The sequence below is a fragment of the Rattus norvegicus genome, chromosome X (genome assembly GCF_021556685.1).
Source record: "Rattus norvegicus strain SHRSP/BbbUtx chromosome X, alternate assembly SHRSP_T2T, whole genome shotgun sequence".
In the NCBI taxonomy this organism is placed as follows: Eukaryota; Metazoa; Chordata; class Mammalia; order Rodentia; family Muridae; genus Rattus; species Rattus norvegicus.
In genome coordinates this window covers 94,628,996-94,649,298 of record NC_141554.1, presented here as the reverse complement: position 1 = coordinate 94,649,298, position 20,303 = coordinate 94,628,996, and the positions used below count along the sequence as shown (strand labels likewise).

Genomic DNA, 20,303 nt, shown 5'->3' with positions numbered 1-20,303 from the left:
GCTGCAGAGAGCCCCTGGGCAGCACCCCACGAGCGAACTTGAGCCTCGGGACCACAGGTAAGACCAAATTTTCTGCTGCAAGAAAGCTGCCTGGTGAGCTTGGGACACACGGAAGCAGAATTTCTCTAGAACCGGGCACGTTCTGTGTTTACCGGAAGTCCCACACCCGCGGATCCCGGCCCGCAGCAGCTCTCTGCTCCCAGACCCGGTGAGAGAGAGACCCAACCGCCTGGTCAGGTGGGCACTCCTGAGGCTGCAGAGCGGAAGAGACCACCAACACTGCTCACCCCTGCCCACATCCCTGGCCCAAGAGGAAACTGTATAAGGCCTCTGGGCTCCCGTGGGGGAGGGCCCAGGAGCGGCAGGACCCCTGCCGGAGACACCGCCGGACCCTGAAGGAAACAGACCGGATAAACAGTTCTCTGCACCCAAATCCCGTGGGAGGGAGAGCTAAACCTTCAGAGAGGCAGACAGGCCTGGGAAACCAGAAGAGACTGCTCCCTGCACACACATCTCGGACGCCAGAGGAAAAAGCCAAAGACCATCTGGAACCCTGGTGCACTGAAGCTCCCGGAAGGGGCGGCACAGGTCTTCCTGGTTGCTGCCGCTGCAGAGAGCCCCTGGACAGCACCCCACGAGCAAACCTGAGCCTCGGGACCACAGGTAAGACCAAATTTTCTGCTGCAAGAAAGCTGCCTGGTGAACTCAAGACACAGGCCCACAGGAACAGCTGAAGACCTGTAGAGAGGAAAAACTACACGCCCGAAAGCAGAACACTCTGTCCCCATAACTGACTGAAAGAGAGGAAAACAGGTATACAGCACTCCTGACACACAGGCTTATAGGACAGTCTAGCCACTGTCAGAAATAGCAGAACAAAGTAACACTAGAGATAATCTGATGGCGAGAGGCAAGCGCAGGAACCCAAGCAACAGAAACCAAGACTACATGCCATCATCGGAGCCCAATTCTCCCACCAAAACAAACATGGAATATCCAAACACACCAGAAAAGCAAGATCTAGTTTCAAAATCATATTTGATCATGATGCTGGAGGACTTCAGGAAAGACCTGAACACACTTAGGGAAGCACAGGAAAACATTAATAAACAAGTAAAAGCCTACAGAGAGGAATCGCAAAAATCCCTGAAAGAATTCCAGGAAAACACAATCAAACAGTTGAAGGAATTAAAAATGGAAATAGAAGCAATCAAGAAAGAACACATGGAAACAACCCTGGATATAGAAAACCAAAAGAAGAGACAAGGAGCTATAGATACGAGCTTCACCAACAGAATACAAGAGATGGAAGAGAGAATCTCAGGAGCAGAAGATTCCATAGAAATCATTGACTCAACTGTCAAAGATAATGTAAAGCGGAAAAAGCTACTGGTCCAAAACATACAGGAAATCCAGGACTCAATGAGAAGATCAAACCTAAGGATAATAGGTATAGAAGAGAGTGAAGACTCCCAGCTCAAAGGACCAGTAAATATCTTCAACAAAATCATAGAAGAAAACTTCCCTAACCTAAAAAAAGAGATACCCATAGACATACAGGAAGCCTACAGAACTCCAAATAGATTGGACCAGAAAAGAAACACCTCCCGTCACATAATTGTCAAAACACCAAACGCACAAAATAAAGAAAGAATATTAAAAGCAGTAAGGGAAAAAGGTCAAGTAACATATAAAGGGAGACCTATCAGAATCACACCAGACTTCTCGCCAGAAACTATGAAGGCCAGAAGATCCTGGACTGATGTTATACAGACCCTAAGAGAACACAAATGCCAGCCCAGATTACTGTATCCAGCAAAACTCTCAATTAACATTGATGGAGAAACCAAGATATTCCATGACAAAACCAAATTTACACAATATCTTTCTACAAATCCAGCACTACAAAGATAATAAATGGTAAAGCCCAACATAAGGAGGCAAGCTATACCCTAGAAGAAGCAAGAAACTAATCGTCTTGGCAACAAAACAAAGAGAATGAAAGCACACAAACATAACCTCACATCAAATATGAATATAACGGGAAGCAATAATCACTATTCCTTAATATCTCTCAATATCAATGGCCTCAACTCCCCAATAAAAAGACATAGATTAACAAACTGGATACGCAACGAGGACCCTGCATTCTGCTGCCTACAGGAAACACACCTCAGAGACAAAGACAGACACTACCTCAGAGTGAAAGGCTGGAAAACAACTTTCCAAGCAAATGGTCAGAAGAAGCAAGCTGGAGTAGCCATTCTAATATCAAATAAAATCAATTTCCAACTAAAAGTCATCAAAAAAGATAAGGAAGGACACTTCATATTCATCAAAGGAAAAATCAACCAAGATGAACTCTCAATCCTAAATATCTATGCCCCAAATACAAGGGCACCTACATATGTAAAAGAAACCTTACTAAAGCTCAAAACACACATTGCACCTCACACAATAATAGTGGGAGATTTCAACACCCCACTCTCATCAATGGACAGATCATGGAAACAGAAATTAAACAGTGATGTAGACAGACTAAGAGAAGTCATGAGCCAAATGGACTTAACGGATATTTATAGAACATTCTATCCTAAAGCAAAAGGATATACCTTCTTCTCAGCTCCTCATGGTACTTTCTCCAAAATTGACCATATAATTGGTCAAAAAACGGGCCTCAACAGGTACAGAAAGATAGAAATAATCCCATGCGTGCTATCGGACCACCACGGCCTAAAACTGGTCTTCAATAACAATAAGGGAAGAATGCCCACATATACGTGGAAATTGAACAATGCTCTACTCAATGATAACCTGGTCAAGGAAGAAATAAAGAAAGAAATTAAAAACTTTTTAGAATTTAATGAAAATGAAGATACAACATACTCAAACTTATGGGACACAATGAAAGCTGTGCTAAGAGGAAAACTCATAGCGCTGAGTGCCTGCAGAAAGAAACAGGAAAGAGCATATGTCAGCAGCTTGACAGCACACCTAAAAGCTCTAGAACAAAAAGAAGCAAATACACCCAGGAGGAGTAGAAGGCAGGAAATAATCAAACTCAGAGCTGAAATCAACCAAGTAGAAACAAAAAGGACCATAGAAAGAATCAACAGAACCAAAAGTTGGTTCTTTGAGAAAATCAACAAGATAGATAAACCCTTAGCCAGACTAACGAGAGGACACAGAGAGTGTGTCCAAATTAACAAAATCAGAAATGAAAAGGGAGACATAACTACAGATTCGGAGGAAATTCAAAAAATCATCAGATCTTACTATAAAAACCTATATTCAACAAAATTTGAAAATCTTCAGGAAATGGACAATTTCCTAGACAGATACCAGGTATCGAAGTTAAATCAGGAACAGATAAACCAGTTAAACAACCCCATAACTCCTAAGGAAATAGAAGCAGTCATTAAAGGTCTCCGAACCAAAAAGAGCCCAGGTCCAGACGGGTTTAGTGCAGAATTCTATCAAACCTTCATAGAAGACCTCATACCAATATTATCCAAACTATTCCACAAAATTGAAACAGATGGAGCCCTACCGAATTCCTTCTACGAAGCCACCATTACTCTTATACCTAAACCACACAAAGACACAACAAAGAAAGAGAACTTCAGACCAATTTCCCTTATGAATATCGACGCAAAAATACTCAATAAAATTCTGGCAAACCGAATTCAAGAGCACATCAAAACAATCATCCACCATGATCAAGTAGGCTTCATCCCAGGCATGCAGGGATGGTTTAATATACGAAAAACCATCAACGTGATCCATTATATAAACAAACTGAAAGAACAGAACCACATGATCATTTCATTAGATGCTGAGAAAGCATTTGACAAAATTCAACACCCCTTCATGATAAAAGTCCTGGAAAGAATAGGAATTCAAGGCCCATACCTAAACATAGTAAAAGCCATATACAGCAAACCAGTTGCTAACATTAAACTAAATGGAGAGAAACTTGAAGCAATCCCACTAAAATCAGGGACTAGACAAGGCTGCCCACTCTCTCCCTACTTATTCAATATAGTTCTTGAAGTTCTAGCCAGAGCAATCAGACAACAAAAGGAGATCAAAGGGATACAGATCGGAAAAGAAGAGGTCAAAATATCACTATTTGCAGATGACATGATAGTATATTTAAGTGATCCCAAAAGTTCCACCAGAGAACTACTAAAGCTGATAAACAACTTCAGCAAAGTGGCTGGGTATAAAATTAACTCAAATAAATCAGTTGCCTTCCTCTATACAAAAGAGAAACAAGCCGAGAAAGAAATTAGGGAAACGACACCCTTCATAATAGACCCAAATAATATAAAGTACCTCGGTGTGACTTTAACCAAGCAAGTAAAAGATCTGTACAATAAGAACTTCAAGACACTGAGGAAAGAAATTGAAGAAGACCTCAGAAGATGGAAAGATCTCCCATGCTCATGGATTGGCAGGATTAATATGGTAAAAATGGCCATTTTACCAAAAGCAATCTACAGATTCAATGCAATCCCCATCAAAATACCAATCCAATTCTTCAAAGAGTTAGACAGAACAATTTGAAAATTCATCTGGAATAACAAAAAACCCAGGATAGCTAAAGCTATCCTCAACAATAAAAGGACTTCAGGGGGAATCACTATCCCTGAACTCAAGCAGTATTACAGAGCAATAGTAATAAAAACTGCATGGTATTGGTACAGAGACAGACAGATAGACCAATGGAATAGAATTGAAGACCCAGAAATGAACCCACACACCTATGGTCACTTGATTTTTGACAAAGGAGCCAAAACCATCCAATGGAAAAAAGATAGTATTTTCAGCAAATGGTGCTGGTTCAACTGGAGGGCAACATGTAGAAGAATGCAGATCGATCCATCCTTATCACCCTGTACAAAGCTTAAGTCCAAGTGGATCAAGGACCTCCACATCAAACCAGACACACTCAAACTAATAGAAGAAAAACTAGGGAAGCATCTGGAACACATGGGCACTGGAAAAAATTTCCTGAACAAAACACCAATGGCTTATGCTCTAAGATCACGAATCGACAAATGGGATCTCATAAAACTGCAAAGCTTCTGTAAGGCAAAGGACACTGTGGTTAGGACAAAACGGCAACCAACAGATTGGGAAAAGATCTTTACCAATCCTACAACAGATAGAGGCCTTATTTCCAAAATATACAAAGAACTCAAGAAGTTAGACCGCAGGGAAACAAATAACCCTATTAAAAAATGGGGTTCAGAGCTAAACAAAGAATTCACAGCTGAGGAATGCCGAATGGCTGAGAAACACCTAAAGAAATGTTCAACATCTTTAGTCATAAGGGAAATGCAAATCAAAACAACCCTGAGATTTCACCTCACACCAGTGCGATTGGCTAAGATCAAAAACTCAGGTGACAGCAGATGCTGGCGAGGATGTGGAGAAAGAGGAACACTCCTCCATTGTTGGTGGGATTGCAGACTGGTAAAACCATTCTGGAAATCAGTCTGGAGGTTCCTCAGAAAATTGGACATTGAACTGCCTGATGATCCAGCTATACCTCTCTTGGGCATATACCCAAAAGATGCCTCAACATATAAAAGAGACACGTGCTCCACTATGTTCATCGCAGCCTTATTTATAATAGCCAGAAGCTGGAAAGAACCCAGATGCCCTTCAACAGAGGAATGGATACAGAAAATGTGGTACATCTACACAATGGAATATTACTCAGCTATCAAAAACAACGAGTTTATGAAATTCGTAGGCAAATGGTTGGAACTGGAAAATATCATCCTGAGTGAGCTAACCCACTCACAGAAAGACATACATGGTATGCACTCATTGATAAGTGGCTATTAGCCCAAATGCTTGAATTACCCTAGATCCCTAGAACAAACGAAACTCAAGACGGATGATCAAAATGTGAATGCTTCACTCCTTCTTTAAATGAGGAAAAAGAATACCCTTGGCAGGGAAGGGAGAGGCAAAGATTAAAACAGAGACTGAAGGAACACCCATTCAGAGCCTGCCCCACATGTGGCCCATACATATACAGCCACCCAATTAGACAAGATGGATGAAGCAAAGAAGTGCAGACCGTCAGGAGCCGGATGTAGATCGCTCCTGAGAGACACAGCCAGAATACAGCAAATATAGAGGCGAATGCCAGCAGCAAACCACTGAACTGAGAATAGGTCCCCTATTGAAGGAATCAGAGAAAGAACTGGAAGAGCTTGAAGGGGCTCGAGACCCCAAAAGTACAACAATGCCAAGCAACCAGAGCTTCCAGGGACTAAGCCACTACCTAAAGACTATACATGGACTGACCCTGGACTCTGACCCCATAGGTAGAAATGAATATCCTAGTAAGAGCACCAGTGGAAGGGGAAGCCCTGGGTCCTGCTAAGACTGAACCCACAGTGAACTAGTCTATGGGGGGAGGGCGGCAATGGGGGGAGGGTTGGGAGGGGAACACCCATAAGGAAGGGGAGGGGGGAGGGGGATGTTTGCCCGGAAACCGGGAAAGGGAATAACACTCGAAATGTATATAAGAAATACTCAAGTTAATAAAAAAAAAAAAAAAAAAAGAAATTGGTACCAAGAGTGAGGTATTCTTGTGACAATCTGCCCATGTTTTGGGGAGGGCCATGGAAGGACTTTGGAACTTTGGGCTAGAAGAGCCATTGGGATGTTAAGAGCTCTGTGGGATGTTCTGTAGCAGCATGGAAGATAATGTTGGGAACAGTGCAAATGATGAAGGCTTGGTTTGTGAAATTTCAGAGAGAAGATTAAAGACTTTTTATCGGGGTTATTGCTATTTTGATTGTGAAGATTCTGTGGTTTTGGTTAGCTGGGGCTGAAGAATCAGCTGTGATTAATAAGAGGCCAGTATTACTGAAGTGAAATCTTCTGGGAAGTGTTTCCTGAGAGCACAGAGAAGCTGTGTTCCAGAGACAGCCAGAGTTGTACCTCGTGTTGGCAGCCAGACTTGGTTATGTTTAAGAGCCACCCAGGTGGTACTGGTTTTGAAACATGAAGGATTAGCAGGTGATACCTGGCACTGTGAGAGGCCAGGAGAGGCCATTGGTGAAGATACAGTCTCTGTGGTAGTTGAAGGCCCAAGACTGAAGGGGTCATGCAGAGCAGTTGGGGGCTTAGCACCATGAAAAGAGCCTATGAGAGGCTATTTGTGAAAGTGCAGTCCAGTTGCAGCAGAAGACAGCAGAGTTTTGAAGATGCCAGAACCATGAGATGACCACCAAGAACAGCAGCGGTGGTGGAGTGCAGGCATCTGGAGCCTAGAAGACAAGGTGTGTGCTACAAAGGGCAGAGCTGGAGAAGTGACCCAAGCCCTTAGAGAAGCCCGGAAGATGGGGTGAGTAGATCCCAGACATTGGACGGTTAGAGTTTGATTTTGCTTTTTCATTGTGACTGTGCACTGGTATTTTTCTCTCTTGTAGTAAGAAAGTATTTTACTTGCTTCCCATCGTTAAGCGATGTTGAATTGTAAAGAGACTTTGAATTTTAAAAGATATTGGATATTTTAAAGGGCCTGAAAATTTAATATGTAAAGACTGTGGGACTTTTAAAGTTATTTAGATCTTTGAGATGAATAGGAAAGTCAGGGTGGAGGCTTAATAGTGATAGTGATGTGTTTGTGTGTCAAGTTGACCAGGGGTCAGTTGTACTGACTGGTTTTGTGTGTCAACTTAACAAAAGCTGGAGTTATCACAGAGAAAGGAGCCTCAGTTGAGGAAATGCCTCCATGAGATCCAGCTGTAAGGTGGGAGGGCCTAGCCCATTGTGGGTGATGTCATCCCTGGGCTGATGGTCCTGGATTCTATAAGAAAGCAAGCTGAGCAAGGTAGGAGAGCAAGCCAGTAAGCAGCAACCTTCCATGGCTTCTGTATCAGCTCCTGTCTCCAGGTTCCTGCCCTGTGTGCGTTCCTGTCCTGACCTCCTTTGGTGATGAGTAGCAATGTGGAAGTGTAGGCTGAATAAACCCTTTCCTCCCAAAAAAAAAAAAAAAAAAAAAAAAAAAAAAAAAAAAAAAAAAGACTTAATATTTATTATCTTTATATTGTGAAAACTTTCAAAACCTACATTTAAAGAGAAAAATTATGCTATATCACTATTTATTGTAACTATCTAGTTAATCTTCCATAATTTTTGGTATTTAAAGTAAGAGATTAAAATATAATAATGGATGGAGAAATGGCTCTGTGGTTTAGTGGTTATACATAATGATTATGCATAGTATATTTATACGATGTATGAGAGATTATAACACAACTGTGCTTGAAGATTTGTTTCATTTCCAACAACCATATCAGAGGTTCACAAGTATGTGTAGTTTCAATTTCAGGGGGGATTTGAGCACTCAGCCTCTTTGGCCATTTGCACACATGTGAATTACATATACATGTAGACACACACATGTACATATTAAGCAAAAAAATCTTTGAAGAGATAAACAGTACATAAATAAAATATGAGAAAATAATTATTTAAAAACACATGCTTAAAATTCTACATTGATAGTATCCATATTTAATTGACTTTTGAAAAATTACAGTTTGTATCAGTTAATGTACTCTGACATGTATTCATATTTGTTTTTATTCCTCACACATATGGAATGTTCTTTTATTCATTCAAAATTTTTTGTATAAAACTTGAAAAAAACTTGAATATGGTGCAAATTTTAAATTTATTATAGTCTAACAATGTTTTATCAAATGCATAAGATGTCAAATATGGTGTTTCCATCCTAATTATGCTTTTGTTCAAAAAGGCATTATTAATGAACTGATGTTTAATATCAACTTGATAATTTTTTAAAAAAAGAAATCTCTTCAAGGTTTGTACAAAGAGCCTGCCTTTTTTTTTTTTTTGGTTCTTTTTTTGGGAGCTGGGGACCGAACCCAGGGCCTTGCGCTTCCTAGGTAAGCGCTCTACCACTGAGCTAAATCCCCAGTACAAAGAGCCTGCCTTTAGTGTCTTCAACCTAGAGATCAAATGAGAAATCTCTTTTTTAAAATTTTGTTTTATAATATTTATTTAACAAGTAGCAATATGTTTTGAAAATATCCCTTTCTTTCCCTCAAGTCCTCTTAGAAGTTCCCTACCTTTCTTCCCATTCAACACCATTTTATGTATTTCTATCTCTCAAAAAAGGAACTCAAAGCAAATCAAAGAATAGGACAAAACAGCAACCAACCTACAGAATAGGAAAAGATCTTTACCAACCCTACATCTGATAGAGGGCTAATAACCAATGTATACAAGGAATTCAAGAAGGTAGACTCCAGAGAACCAAATACTCCTATAAAAAATGGGATACAGAGCTAAACAGAGAATTCTCAACTGAGGAATTCCAAATTTTTGAGAAGCACTTAAAGAAATGTTCAACTTCCTTAGTCATCAGGGAAATGAAAATCAAAACAATCCTGGAATTCCACCACACACCAGTCAGAATGGCTAAGATCACAACTCGGGTGACAACAGATGCTGGTAAGGTTGTGGAAAAAGAGGAACACTACTCAATTGTTGGTGGGATTGCAAGCTGGTAAAACAACTGTCATAATCAGTCTGGTGGTTCCTCAGAAAACTGGACATAGTACTACCAGAGGACATAGCTATATCACTTCTGGGCATATACCCAAAACATACTCCAACATATAACAAGGACACATGCTACACTATATTCATAGCAGCCTTATTTATAATAGCCAGAAGCTGGAAACAACCAAGATGTCCCTCAACAAAGGAATGGATACAGAAAACGTGATACGTTTACACAATGGAGTACTACTTAGGCATTAAAAACAATGACTTCATGATATTCTTAGGCAAATGGATGGGACTAGAGAATATCCTGGGTGAGGTAACACAGTCATAAAAGAACACACATGGTATGTACTCACGGATAAGTGGATATTAGGAAAAAAGCTCAGAACATGCACATTACAATTTACAGACCACATGAAGTTCAAAAAGAAGAAAGACCAAAGTGTGGAAGGTTAAGTCCAACTTAGAAGGGGGAATAAAATAATCATGTGAGTTAGAGAGTAGGAGGGACTTGGGAGGAAGGGAGGAAGGGAAGAGGAAAAAAAAAGATCAGGTGTGGGAGGAGACAGGGGAGATGTATAGAGGGGCAGGAATTTGAACAGAGGTGTGTAACAATATGGGATGGAAAACTGTGTGTAGTCAACAGAAAATCCCAGATGCCAGAAACGCGAGGCTCCTAGGAACCAACATGGATGACATTAGCTGAAATACACAACAAAGGGGAGAGAGAACCTGTAGAGGCCACATTTATTAGTTAGCCTTGGCCCTTGGTTGATGAATGGGGACACCCACCCTTCTTAAAATTTTAACCCAGAATTACTCCTGTCTAAAGAAATACAGGGACAAAGAGTGGAACACAGACTGAAGGATAGGCTATCCAGAGACTGCCCCAAATGGAGATCCGTCCCACATGCCTCCACCAAACCCAGACACTATTACTGATCCCAAGAAGTGCTTGGTTACAGGAGTCTGATAAGGATGTCTCCTGAAAGGCTCTGCCAGAGCCTTACTTATATAGATACTCATGCTTACATCCAACCATCTGACAGAACATGGGGAACACAGTGGAGAACTTAGGGGAAGGACTGAAGGAATTAAAGGGGTTTGCAACCAGACACACCAGAACTCCCAAGGACTAAACTACCAACGACAGAATACACATGGAGGACCCATGGTTTTTTCTGCATATTTAGCAGAGAAAGGCCTTATCTGGCATCACTGGGAAGGGAGGCCCTTGGTCCTGTGAAGCACTGATGCTCCAGCATAGGGGAATGCTAGGGTTATATGGCGCTAATGGGTGTGTGCATGGGTGGGTGGGGGAGCAGCCTCATTGAAGCATGGTAGGATAGGGGGTTTTCTGAGGGTAAACTGGGAAAGTGGATAACATTTGAATATGTAAGTATAAAAAATAACCAATAAAAATTTTTAAAAGGTGTCTACTAATAAAAGACATCAAAACAAATAAATCAGAAATAAACAGACAGAAATACAGAAAGAAAATGAAATGCACACAAACACAAACCAAGACAAGATAAAACCAAACAAAACAAAACAAAACAAAACAGGCATGGAAATCATTTTATGTTGGGTATCTATTCTTGGGCATGTGGCCTATACTGGAGTGTGATTGATATACTGAGTCTATTACACAGGAGAAAATAATATTCCCTTTCCTAGTAGGTATTGATTGTAAACAGCTTCTTGGTTAGGAGTAGGATTTTTAAACAATAACATGAGGCAGGACTGTAATGATAGTGTATTAATGAAATTCTCAGTATACTTTCCTCTCTTTCTTCCTGAAATAATTGAAAATTATTTTATCTCTATTAAATTACACAGGAACCTATAAGTAATATGAAACTTATGTATCATTTTATTATGGACACAATTTAAGAAATTACTGAAAATGTCAGATTGCATATAAAGATGTGTAAGAATCAAAATATCCTTCCTGTACCTAACCAAAATAATTTTTTTAAATTTTCATTAAAATATCTGCTATCTTGTATTTAAAATATTATTAGCATATATTTGTCACCCACCTAATTAGGATTACCTTGTAATAACTAGTAGTATAATTTGTTGGCCCATATAATTAGAGCTATGAAATTTTGATTTGCAGACAGAATTAATTTATTTCTATTGCAGAACCAGTAAAGGATCACTTACTAGATTCAGGATCAGAGTTGCCATCCCCTTCAGTGCGGTTGTTTGGTGCAGCATGATCAAAATACTCTTCCTGTGGATAGCCAAGTGGCAGTGCATGGGATGTACTGGGAAGGCTGCCTGGATCATGGTCTCCCAATCCACCATCACTGATGCTTTCCTGAGAGCCTTCTGGTAGGTGAAATGTAACACGTCTCTGGGACTAAAGGGAACAAGGAAAATTACAGAGTTTCAGTAATAATATGAATAATTGCTTAGTGTATTCAATTTATTATTTCAGTTATCTGGCAAAGCCATATTAAAATTATCTTGTACAGTGACCAATTACAGGATTTTGTTAACAGCCAGATCTGTGTTTAAACCAGTTTCATCTGTCAGCAGATTTCCCACTATCATATTTATAAACAGAGGAGATTCAATGGCTTAATGGGCAGAGGTATGCGCTAAGCAAGAAACTGTTAGGCTTTGTGCTGTCTGAGCACACTACAAATTTTGACTATCATTTTAATATAGATTCACTTAGTGGTATTGGAAATAATTTACATTTTGGATCACGAGAATGAATAAATATAAAACATCTTTGTTATTTATTCTGTGAGATTCGAGTGAACAGAAACAGTGGTGACTTCATTCAATAATAAACACTTTAAAATTAAAATTTTTAGCATTAAGAATAATCATAAAAGCAAGGTTTGTGTTATAATTCATTTATTTTTATTCTGCTCTGCAAAAGCAAAACCAGCCACATACTATGGAAAAATGCTATGAACAATTATAAAGAAAAGCAATAAAACTTGTTGTAAATGATAATAACATCAGAATATAAAATGTTCAAATAACTAGAACATAAGTCTTTGGATATAAGATGTTTATGAATTCTAGGAACAGAAATATGCCAACCAGATGCAGCACCATTTTAGTTCTCAGTAGTATTATTTTATATAGTAGCTAATATACAAAGATAGTCCACCAAATGAGTCTTACTTCCTGTTTTTCACATTCATTGACATCTGGACTCAGTAACTCTGGACTGGATCCATATAATAAAATATTTCTACTTTGCTATTTTAGACTATTCATGCTGTAGAAATCCAGATATATTCAGATGTGTCTGAGTAGATGAGGAACTACACTGTTAGGAAGCCCAAACCAAAAAAAAGGTGGATAAACAGCATAAAAGAAAAAAATAATAGAGTAAACACCAAAAAAATCAAGCTATTGCAGGAGTGAAATGATATAAATGATATCAACTGAGAAGAATTCACAGTAGAAATTTAATCTAAATTTCTCATTGGAATATTTCAGCCATATCTAAACACCTGAATCACCTTAATTGGAATGTCCTTCAATGAATAACAAACATTGCTTCTCAGCACTGCCCAAATTTCTGATCTACAATTAAGAAGGTATTTGAATTTTGCATCCTACATTTTTCTGGATGGTATTGATAAAATTATGTATCAAACAAAACATTAAACTAGTCACAGAATAAAAGATACTAGTAAGACATAATTGATCCTAAGTCATATTAAACTGATTACATTTTCATGACAAAATAGCAAAAAAAGTTTTCATATATTTGTTTTATGTATTAAGGAATTTCTTCAAAAGGAAAATGGAAATGTTCGAGTATCATTTTCATATGATATGGTACAAAATACAAATGTATATAGTAATTGCTTGATTTGCATCCATTTTAATCTTCTACTTTTAATTTCCAGTATATTCTTAATAAAACACAAAAAATTAATTTGTAATATAATCAATTTAATGTTCTTATAATTATAAAAACATCAATTCATTTTTAATAAGTCTCTTAATATACTCTTAAAGCAAGATACATTAGTATCTGTGAGATGGGGTAGCTAAGAGTGTTGGTTGAGGCATTAGTAAGAGAATGCACAGAAAGGAAGGAAGGAAGGAAGGAAGGAAGGAAGGAAGGAAGGAAGGAAGGAAGAAAGAAAGAAAGGAAGGAAGGAAGGAAGGAAGAAAGGAAGGAAGGAAGGAAGAAAGAAAGAAGGAAGGAAAGAAAGAAAAAGAAAGGAAGGAAGGAAGAAGAAAGGAAGAAGGAAGGAGGAAAGAAAGAAAGAATATAAAGAAAGAAAGAGAGAAAGAAAGAAAGAAAGAAAATAAAAAAGAGAAGAAAAAAATCTAGCAGGATTTGGTGGTACACAAATCTAATCATGGCACTAGTAAGGCAAAGGTAGGCAGATGTCTGTGAGTGTGAGGACAAGTATATCTAAATACATTGTCCCAGGCTAGTTAGGGATTGAATACTGTGGTGTGTGGTTTTGGCCAACCCTCTTCCTCATCACTATCACTATACACTGTAACAAGGAAATAAAGAGTTCAGTAGGAAATACTGTATAGTTTTCAGACTTTAATTTGGTGTATATGTTGTTACACAAAGAAGTTGTAGTTGATGACACTGAATGTTATATTATCAAACCGTATTATGGTTTCTAGGATCTATATATCACTAAGGGAAAATTTAAAAAATGGACTATTTTTGGGCTTTTTACCCATTCACTGTCTTCTTTCTGTTATTCTTTATACCTAGGACAGAGTGCATAGGAAAAAGGGAAAAACAGTTTTCTGAGATTCTATAATCATCATTATTACAATGCATAATTTGAATGTCACACTGACCTTCACATTCACATTCATCACTCACATAGCACTTAATCGTGGAAGAGAATATTGAAATAAATGGATTTCATCATCTATCAATCACTCTTTTATTTATTAGTACTAAAGATATTTAGTAGGGGTCCACTCAGATAAACAGCAATGTTATATTCTTCACAGCACAGTTTTATAAAAGCTATAGAAAGTATACCTGCTGAAAAATTTAAAGTTTAAAAGCACTACATAAGCCTTGGTATTCTTATAAATCAAAAAATTGTTCTCAACTTGTCGGATATGTTCAGAAATTCTTTGAAAATAGAAGGTAGAAACTGGCTAGGCAGTTTAAAAAAGAAGACAACTCAAAGAAAATACACAATTATTTTCCTGATTAAAAGCTAAAAATCCTTGGGACTCTTGGCAGCAAATATTGTTAAAATTGTTTGTGGGCTCTGTCCTTTGCTCTAGCTTCTAAATACTTTTCCAATGAACTCTTTAGAGGGAGTGATGTCATGAGCAGAAAAATCCCCGGGTCAAGTGAATAGTATCTTTTGTCTAGGTAGAGACCTAACATTCCAATTTATAAGACTATGGGACTTTTAGGAAGATGGGCTCTACTTAAGCCACGAAGAATCATAGGCAGAATAATTAGTTATTTAATAAAATACTGTGCATTTTCTTCCCATAATAATCAACCCCAGGGCAGCCATGGAATTGGTAAGTCAGCTTGCTTTTCTAAGTTTCAAAAAAGAAGTAAACCTCTTTCTTTCTAAACATGTTTTCCTTAACTCTTTAGGGTGTTCCCAACATTTAGGCGTTCTTTATTACTTTCGTAGGACTACCATGTTATGTGGCTGCTTTACCATCATGGGGCCATCTTGTCAGCTTAAATAGCCAGTCTTTTTTTTTAACTTTAGACTTATTCTGCAGGTAGTTGCAGATGTGTTACACCTTGACTGTCTTGTTTTTTTTTTCTTTTTTTGTTCTGTTTTGCTTTACTTTAATTAAAGAAAACACTGAAATAGAGTTGTCCTTGAATTTAAAAAGGAATTCCTAGTATAAATCATGGGTAAAATATGTATATATATTTCAACAATAAACGCTAATCATTTTCTAGAAACTCCCCTTAAAGCCATGTACTGAAATTGAATAGAAATATTTTATTGATGTTGTTGTTGTTGGAATAATGTTAAACATCTATAGCCATAAACATCTGAGCTATATATTCTATGGCCATCTTCTTGCCTTCTTAAGCATCATGTTATACTATAAAAAATAGCCTTAGAAAATATAGACATTAGTAATTTTCCCTTTGTTTGCTTTAAATTGCTGTTTAGTAAATATAAAAACATATGTGTCTGTAAAGACAATTTTTGTTCAAACTTTTAACATTGATTTTCTTGTTGGCCACAGTTTGTAGAACCCTGATGGAGAAGGCTGATTTTTTTTTAAATTTCACATTATAGCTTTACAACATTTTCTCACTAAGAAACTAGAAGCATTGTAGTTTTAGGTTTAACTTCACTCATTTGCACATATTAGTTAAGATCATTAATAACGTTTTAAGCATTTCAAGTAAATTACAGATGATTTCATGAATTTCACAGGCAAATGGATGGAACTAGAAAATATCATCACAGAAAAACACACATGGTATGCACTCACTGATAAGTGGATATTAGCCCAAATGTTCGAATTACCCAAGATGCAATGCACAGACCACATGAAACTCAAGAAGGATGACCAAAATGTGGATGTTTCAACCTTCTTAAAATGGGGAACAAAAATATCCATAGGAGGGGACAGGGAGGCAAAGTTTAGAGCAGAGACTGGAGGAACGGCCATTCAGATCCTGCCCCACATGTGGCCCATACATAAATAGCCACAAAAACTAGATAAGATGGATGAAGCAAAGAAGTACAGGCTGACAGGAACCAGATGTAGATCTCTCCTGAGAGACACAGTCAGAACATGTCAAATATAGAGCTGAATGCTGCCAGCAAACTATTGAATTGAGAATTGGACCCCTGTTGGAAGAATAAGAGAAAGGACTGAAAGAGGGCTTGAGACCCCATATGAACAACAATGCCAACCAACCAGAGCTTCCAGGGACTAAGCCACTACCCAAAGACTATACATGGACTGACCCTAGGCTCCAACCTCATAGGTAGCAATGAATAGCCTAGTAAAAGCACCAGTGGAAGGTGAAGCCCTTGGTTCTGCCAAGACTGAACCCCCAGTGAAATGTGATTGTTGGAGGGAGGGTGGTAATGGGGTGAGAATGGGGAGGGGAACACCCATATAGAAGGGAAGGGGGAGGGGTTATGGGACTGATGGACAGAAAACCGAAAAAAAGGAATAACTTTTGAAATGTAAATAAGAAGTAACCAATATAAAAAATGGAAAATAAATAAATTTTAAAAAGTTAAAAAAAGAAAAAAATAAGAACCTTGGAAAATATGCTAAAAAATAAACAAAATGTAATGTCGTACAACTCATATAATATTAGCTACTACATAACATTATCTAGCTTACCATTCTTGGTTATTTCTGATTTTGGGCTTCCTAGTTCAACTCACTTGTTCTGGATCAAACTCCTCTCCAGGATGCTTGATTCAATCTGGCTTCTCCTAGCTTCTCAATGAATTGCTCTGCTTAGCCTCAAACTAACTCTGGCTATTTACTCTAATTCTCTGGTTCCTCCTCATACTCTGGCATCAACTGCCTCTGCTGACCTGAACTCAGCTACATGAACTCAAGAACAAACTCAACTCCACTGCACTGCACTGCACTCCACTGAACTCAGTGAGAAACTCTAATGCATTCAACTCAAACGACTAAACAGAGCTAATTGAACTGTCTCTTTCTGCTCTGCTCTTAAATATCTTTTCTGTAGCATCCACACATTGATGTGGTCTTACTTCTTGTGTTTCATATGGTCTGTGGGTTGTATCATGTGTATTCCAAAGAGTTGGGATTATACTATCTCTGATTCGTTCTGTCAAATATTTGTCATTTTATCTGTACCTCTATTAGATGTCATTGTTTGGGATTGAAGGGCTGTACTAAAAGAGTTTCTGCCTTCCAACTGGGTACACAGAAATAGGTATTTGCATGTGGTAAGAGTGGTAAAATTCACCTAAAATTAAATACAATGTGAAGCTTATATAATGCTGCATGTATAGTCTATATTGCCGATACATATATATTGTATATACATAACTTAGAATGCCATAAAAGTATATTTTATACTAAATATAAGAGGTTGTTTATTCTCATGTTTCTATTTTTCACATTTTTTACTGATTATTTTATTTATTTACATTTCAAATGTTATACCCCTTCACAGTTTCCCCTCCAAAAGCTCCCTATCCCCTTCTCCCTGCCTCCTACTTCTATCAGGGTACTCCCCTACCTAACCACCCACTCCTGAATCAGCAGTCTAGCATTCCCCTATCCTGGGTCATCAAACCTCCACAGGAATAAGGGGCTCCACTGCCAGTGATATCAGATAAGGCCATCCTCTGCTACATATCCACCTGGAGTCATTGAGTACCTCCTGTGCACTACTTGGTTGGTGCTTTAGTCCATGAGAGATTTCTGGGGTCTACTTGGTTGATATTGTTTTTCTTCCTATGAGGTTGCAAACCACTTCGGCTCCTACAGTCCTTGCCCTAACTAACAAATTGAGGTGCCCGCCCTCAGTCCAATATTTGGCTGTGTACATCCACACATGTATTGATCTGGCTCTGGCTGAGCTTCTCAAAGGACATTTATAATGGGCTCCTGTCACTAAGTACTTCCTGGCATCAGCAATAGTGACTGGGTTTGGTGTCTGCAGGTGGGATGCATCCCTAGGTGGGGCACTCTCTGAATGTCCTTTCCTTCAGTACTTGTTCCACTCTTTGTCCCTGCATTTCCTTTTGACAGTAGGAATTCTGGATTAATATTTTTGAGGTGGGTGGGTGGCCCCATCCCTCAACTATGGGCTGTACCTGTTCACTGGATATGGCCTCTAGAGGTTCTATCTACCCTTTTTGTTTTTGTTTTGTTTTGTTTTGCTTGTTTTGGCTAAAGTCCTCCTTGTTGGATCCTGGGAACCTTGCAGATTGATGACATCTGGGACCTCCTAGTGGTTATCCTCAGTTTCCCCTCCAATACTGCTACAAACTTTCAAATTCCTGACCTTCTGTACTTTTCTCCCATCCTCTCCCATATCTAAACTGGTTCCCCTTTTCACCTCCCATCCTCTTTCCCTCCCATATAACTCTCTCCCTCTATTTCCCAGAGATTATTCTCTTCATACTACTGAGTCCTACTGTAGCATTCACACATTGATGTGGTCTTACTTCTTGTGTTTCATATGGTCTGTGGGTTGTATCATGTGTATTCCAAGGGTTTTTTTTTTATTTTTCGCTAATATCCACTTATCAGTGAGTACATAACATGTGTGTTCTTTTGTGACTGGCTACCTCACTCAGGATCATATTTTCTAGTTCCATCCATTTGCTTAAGAATTTCAAGAAGTCATTGTTTTTAATAGTTGAGTAGTACGCCGTTGTGTAAATGTATCTGTATCCATTCCTCTGTTGAAGGACATCTGGGTTATTTCCAGCTTCGGGCTATTATAAATTAGGCTGTTATGAACATAAGGGAACACGTGTCCTTGTTATATGTTGGAGCAGCTCTTAGGTATATGCTCAGGAATGGTATAGCTGGGTCCTCAGAACTATTTCCAGTTTTCAAAAGAACTGCTGGATTGATTTCCAGAGAGGGTGTACCAGCTTGCAATCCCACCAGCAATATAAGAGTGTTCCCATTCTCCACATCCTTGCCAGCATCTGCTGTCACCTGAGAATATTATCTTAGCCATTCTTAATGATGTGTGGTAGAATTTCAGGGTTGTTTTGATTTTCATTTCCCTGATGACTAAGGATGTTGAACATTTCTTTAAGTGCTTCTCAGAAATTTGGAATTCCTCAGTTAAGAATCTCTGTTTAACTATGTATCCCACTTTTTATTAGGGTTATTTGGTTCTCTAAAGCCTAACTTCTTGAGTTCTTTGTATAATTTGGATATTAGCCCTCTATCAGATGTAGGGTTGGTAAAGATTTTTTTTTTTTTTTGCAATCTGGGGATAGCCATTTTGTTCTATTGACTGTGTCCTTTGCCTTACAGAGAAGCTTTGCAGTTTTATGAGATCCCATTTGTCAATTCTTGATCTTAGAGCATAAGCCATTGGTGTTCTGTTCAGAAAATTTTTACCTGTGCCTATGTGTTCCAGGTTCTTTTCCTACTTTCTCTTCTAAAGTGATTCAAAGTATCTGTATTGATGGGGAGTCCCTTGATCCACTTGGACTTGAACTTTGTACAAAGAGATAGGTCAATATGAGGTGAGGGATAGTGATTCTCCCAGAAGTTCTTTTATTGTTGAGAATAGTTTTTGCTATCCTGGGATTTTTGCTTTTCTAAATGAATTTTTAAATTGCTCTTTCTAATTCTATGAAGAATTGAGTTGGAATTTTGTTGGGGATTGTATTTAATAGTAGATTGCTCCCCAATAGATGGCCATTTTTACTATATTAATTCTGCCAGTCCATGGGCATGGGAAATCTTTCCATATTCTGAGATCTTTAATTTCTTTCTTCAGAGACTTCAAGTTCTTTTCTTTTCTTTTCTTTTTTTTTTTTTTTTTTTTCGGAGCTGGGGACCGAACCCAGGGCCTTGCGCTTGCTAGTCAAGTACTCTACCACTGAGCTAAATCCCCAACCCCCTCAAGTTCTTGTCATACAGATCTTTCAATTGCTTGGTTAAAGTCACACCAAGATATTTTATATTATTTGTGACTATTGTGAAGGATGACATTTCAGTTTTTTTCTCAGTCTGTTTATCCTTTGAGTAGAGGAAGGCTACTGATTTGTTTGAGTTAATTTTATATTCAG

General features: G+C 38.4%; 1 protein-coding gene across 1 annotated transcript in view; it reads right to left on the bottom strand.

The window, feature by feature from the left end:
- The window catches only part of Pcdh11x (protocadherin 11 X-linked), a 684,984-nt gene that overhangs the window by 196,927 nt on the left and 467,754 nt on the right, over window positions 1–20,303 (bottom strand). Inside the window, 1 exon segment of the mRNA NM_001271228.1 lies at window positions 11,740–11,938. Within this exon segment, the coding sequence (NP_001258157.1) occupies window positions 11,740–11,938 (199 nt within the window).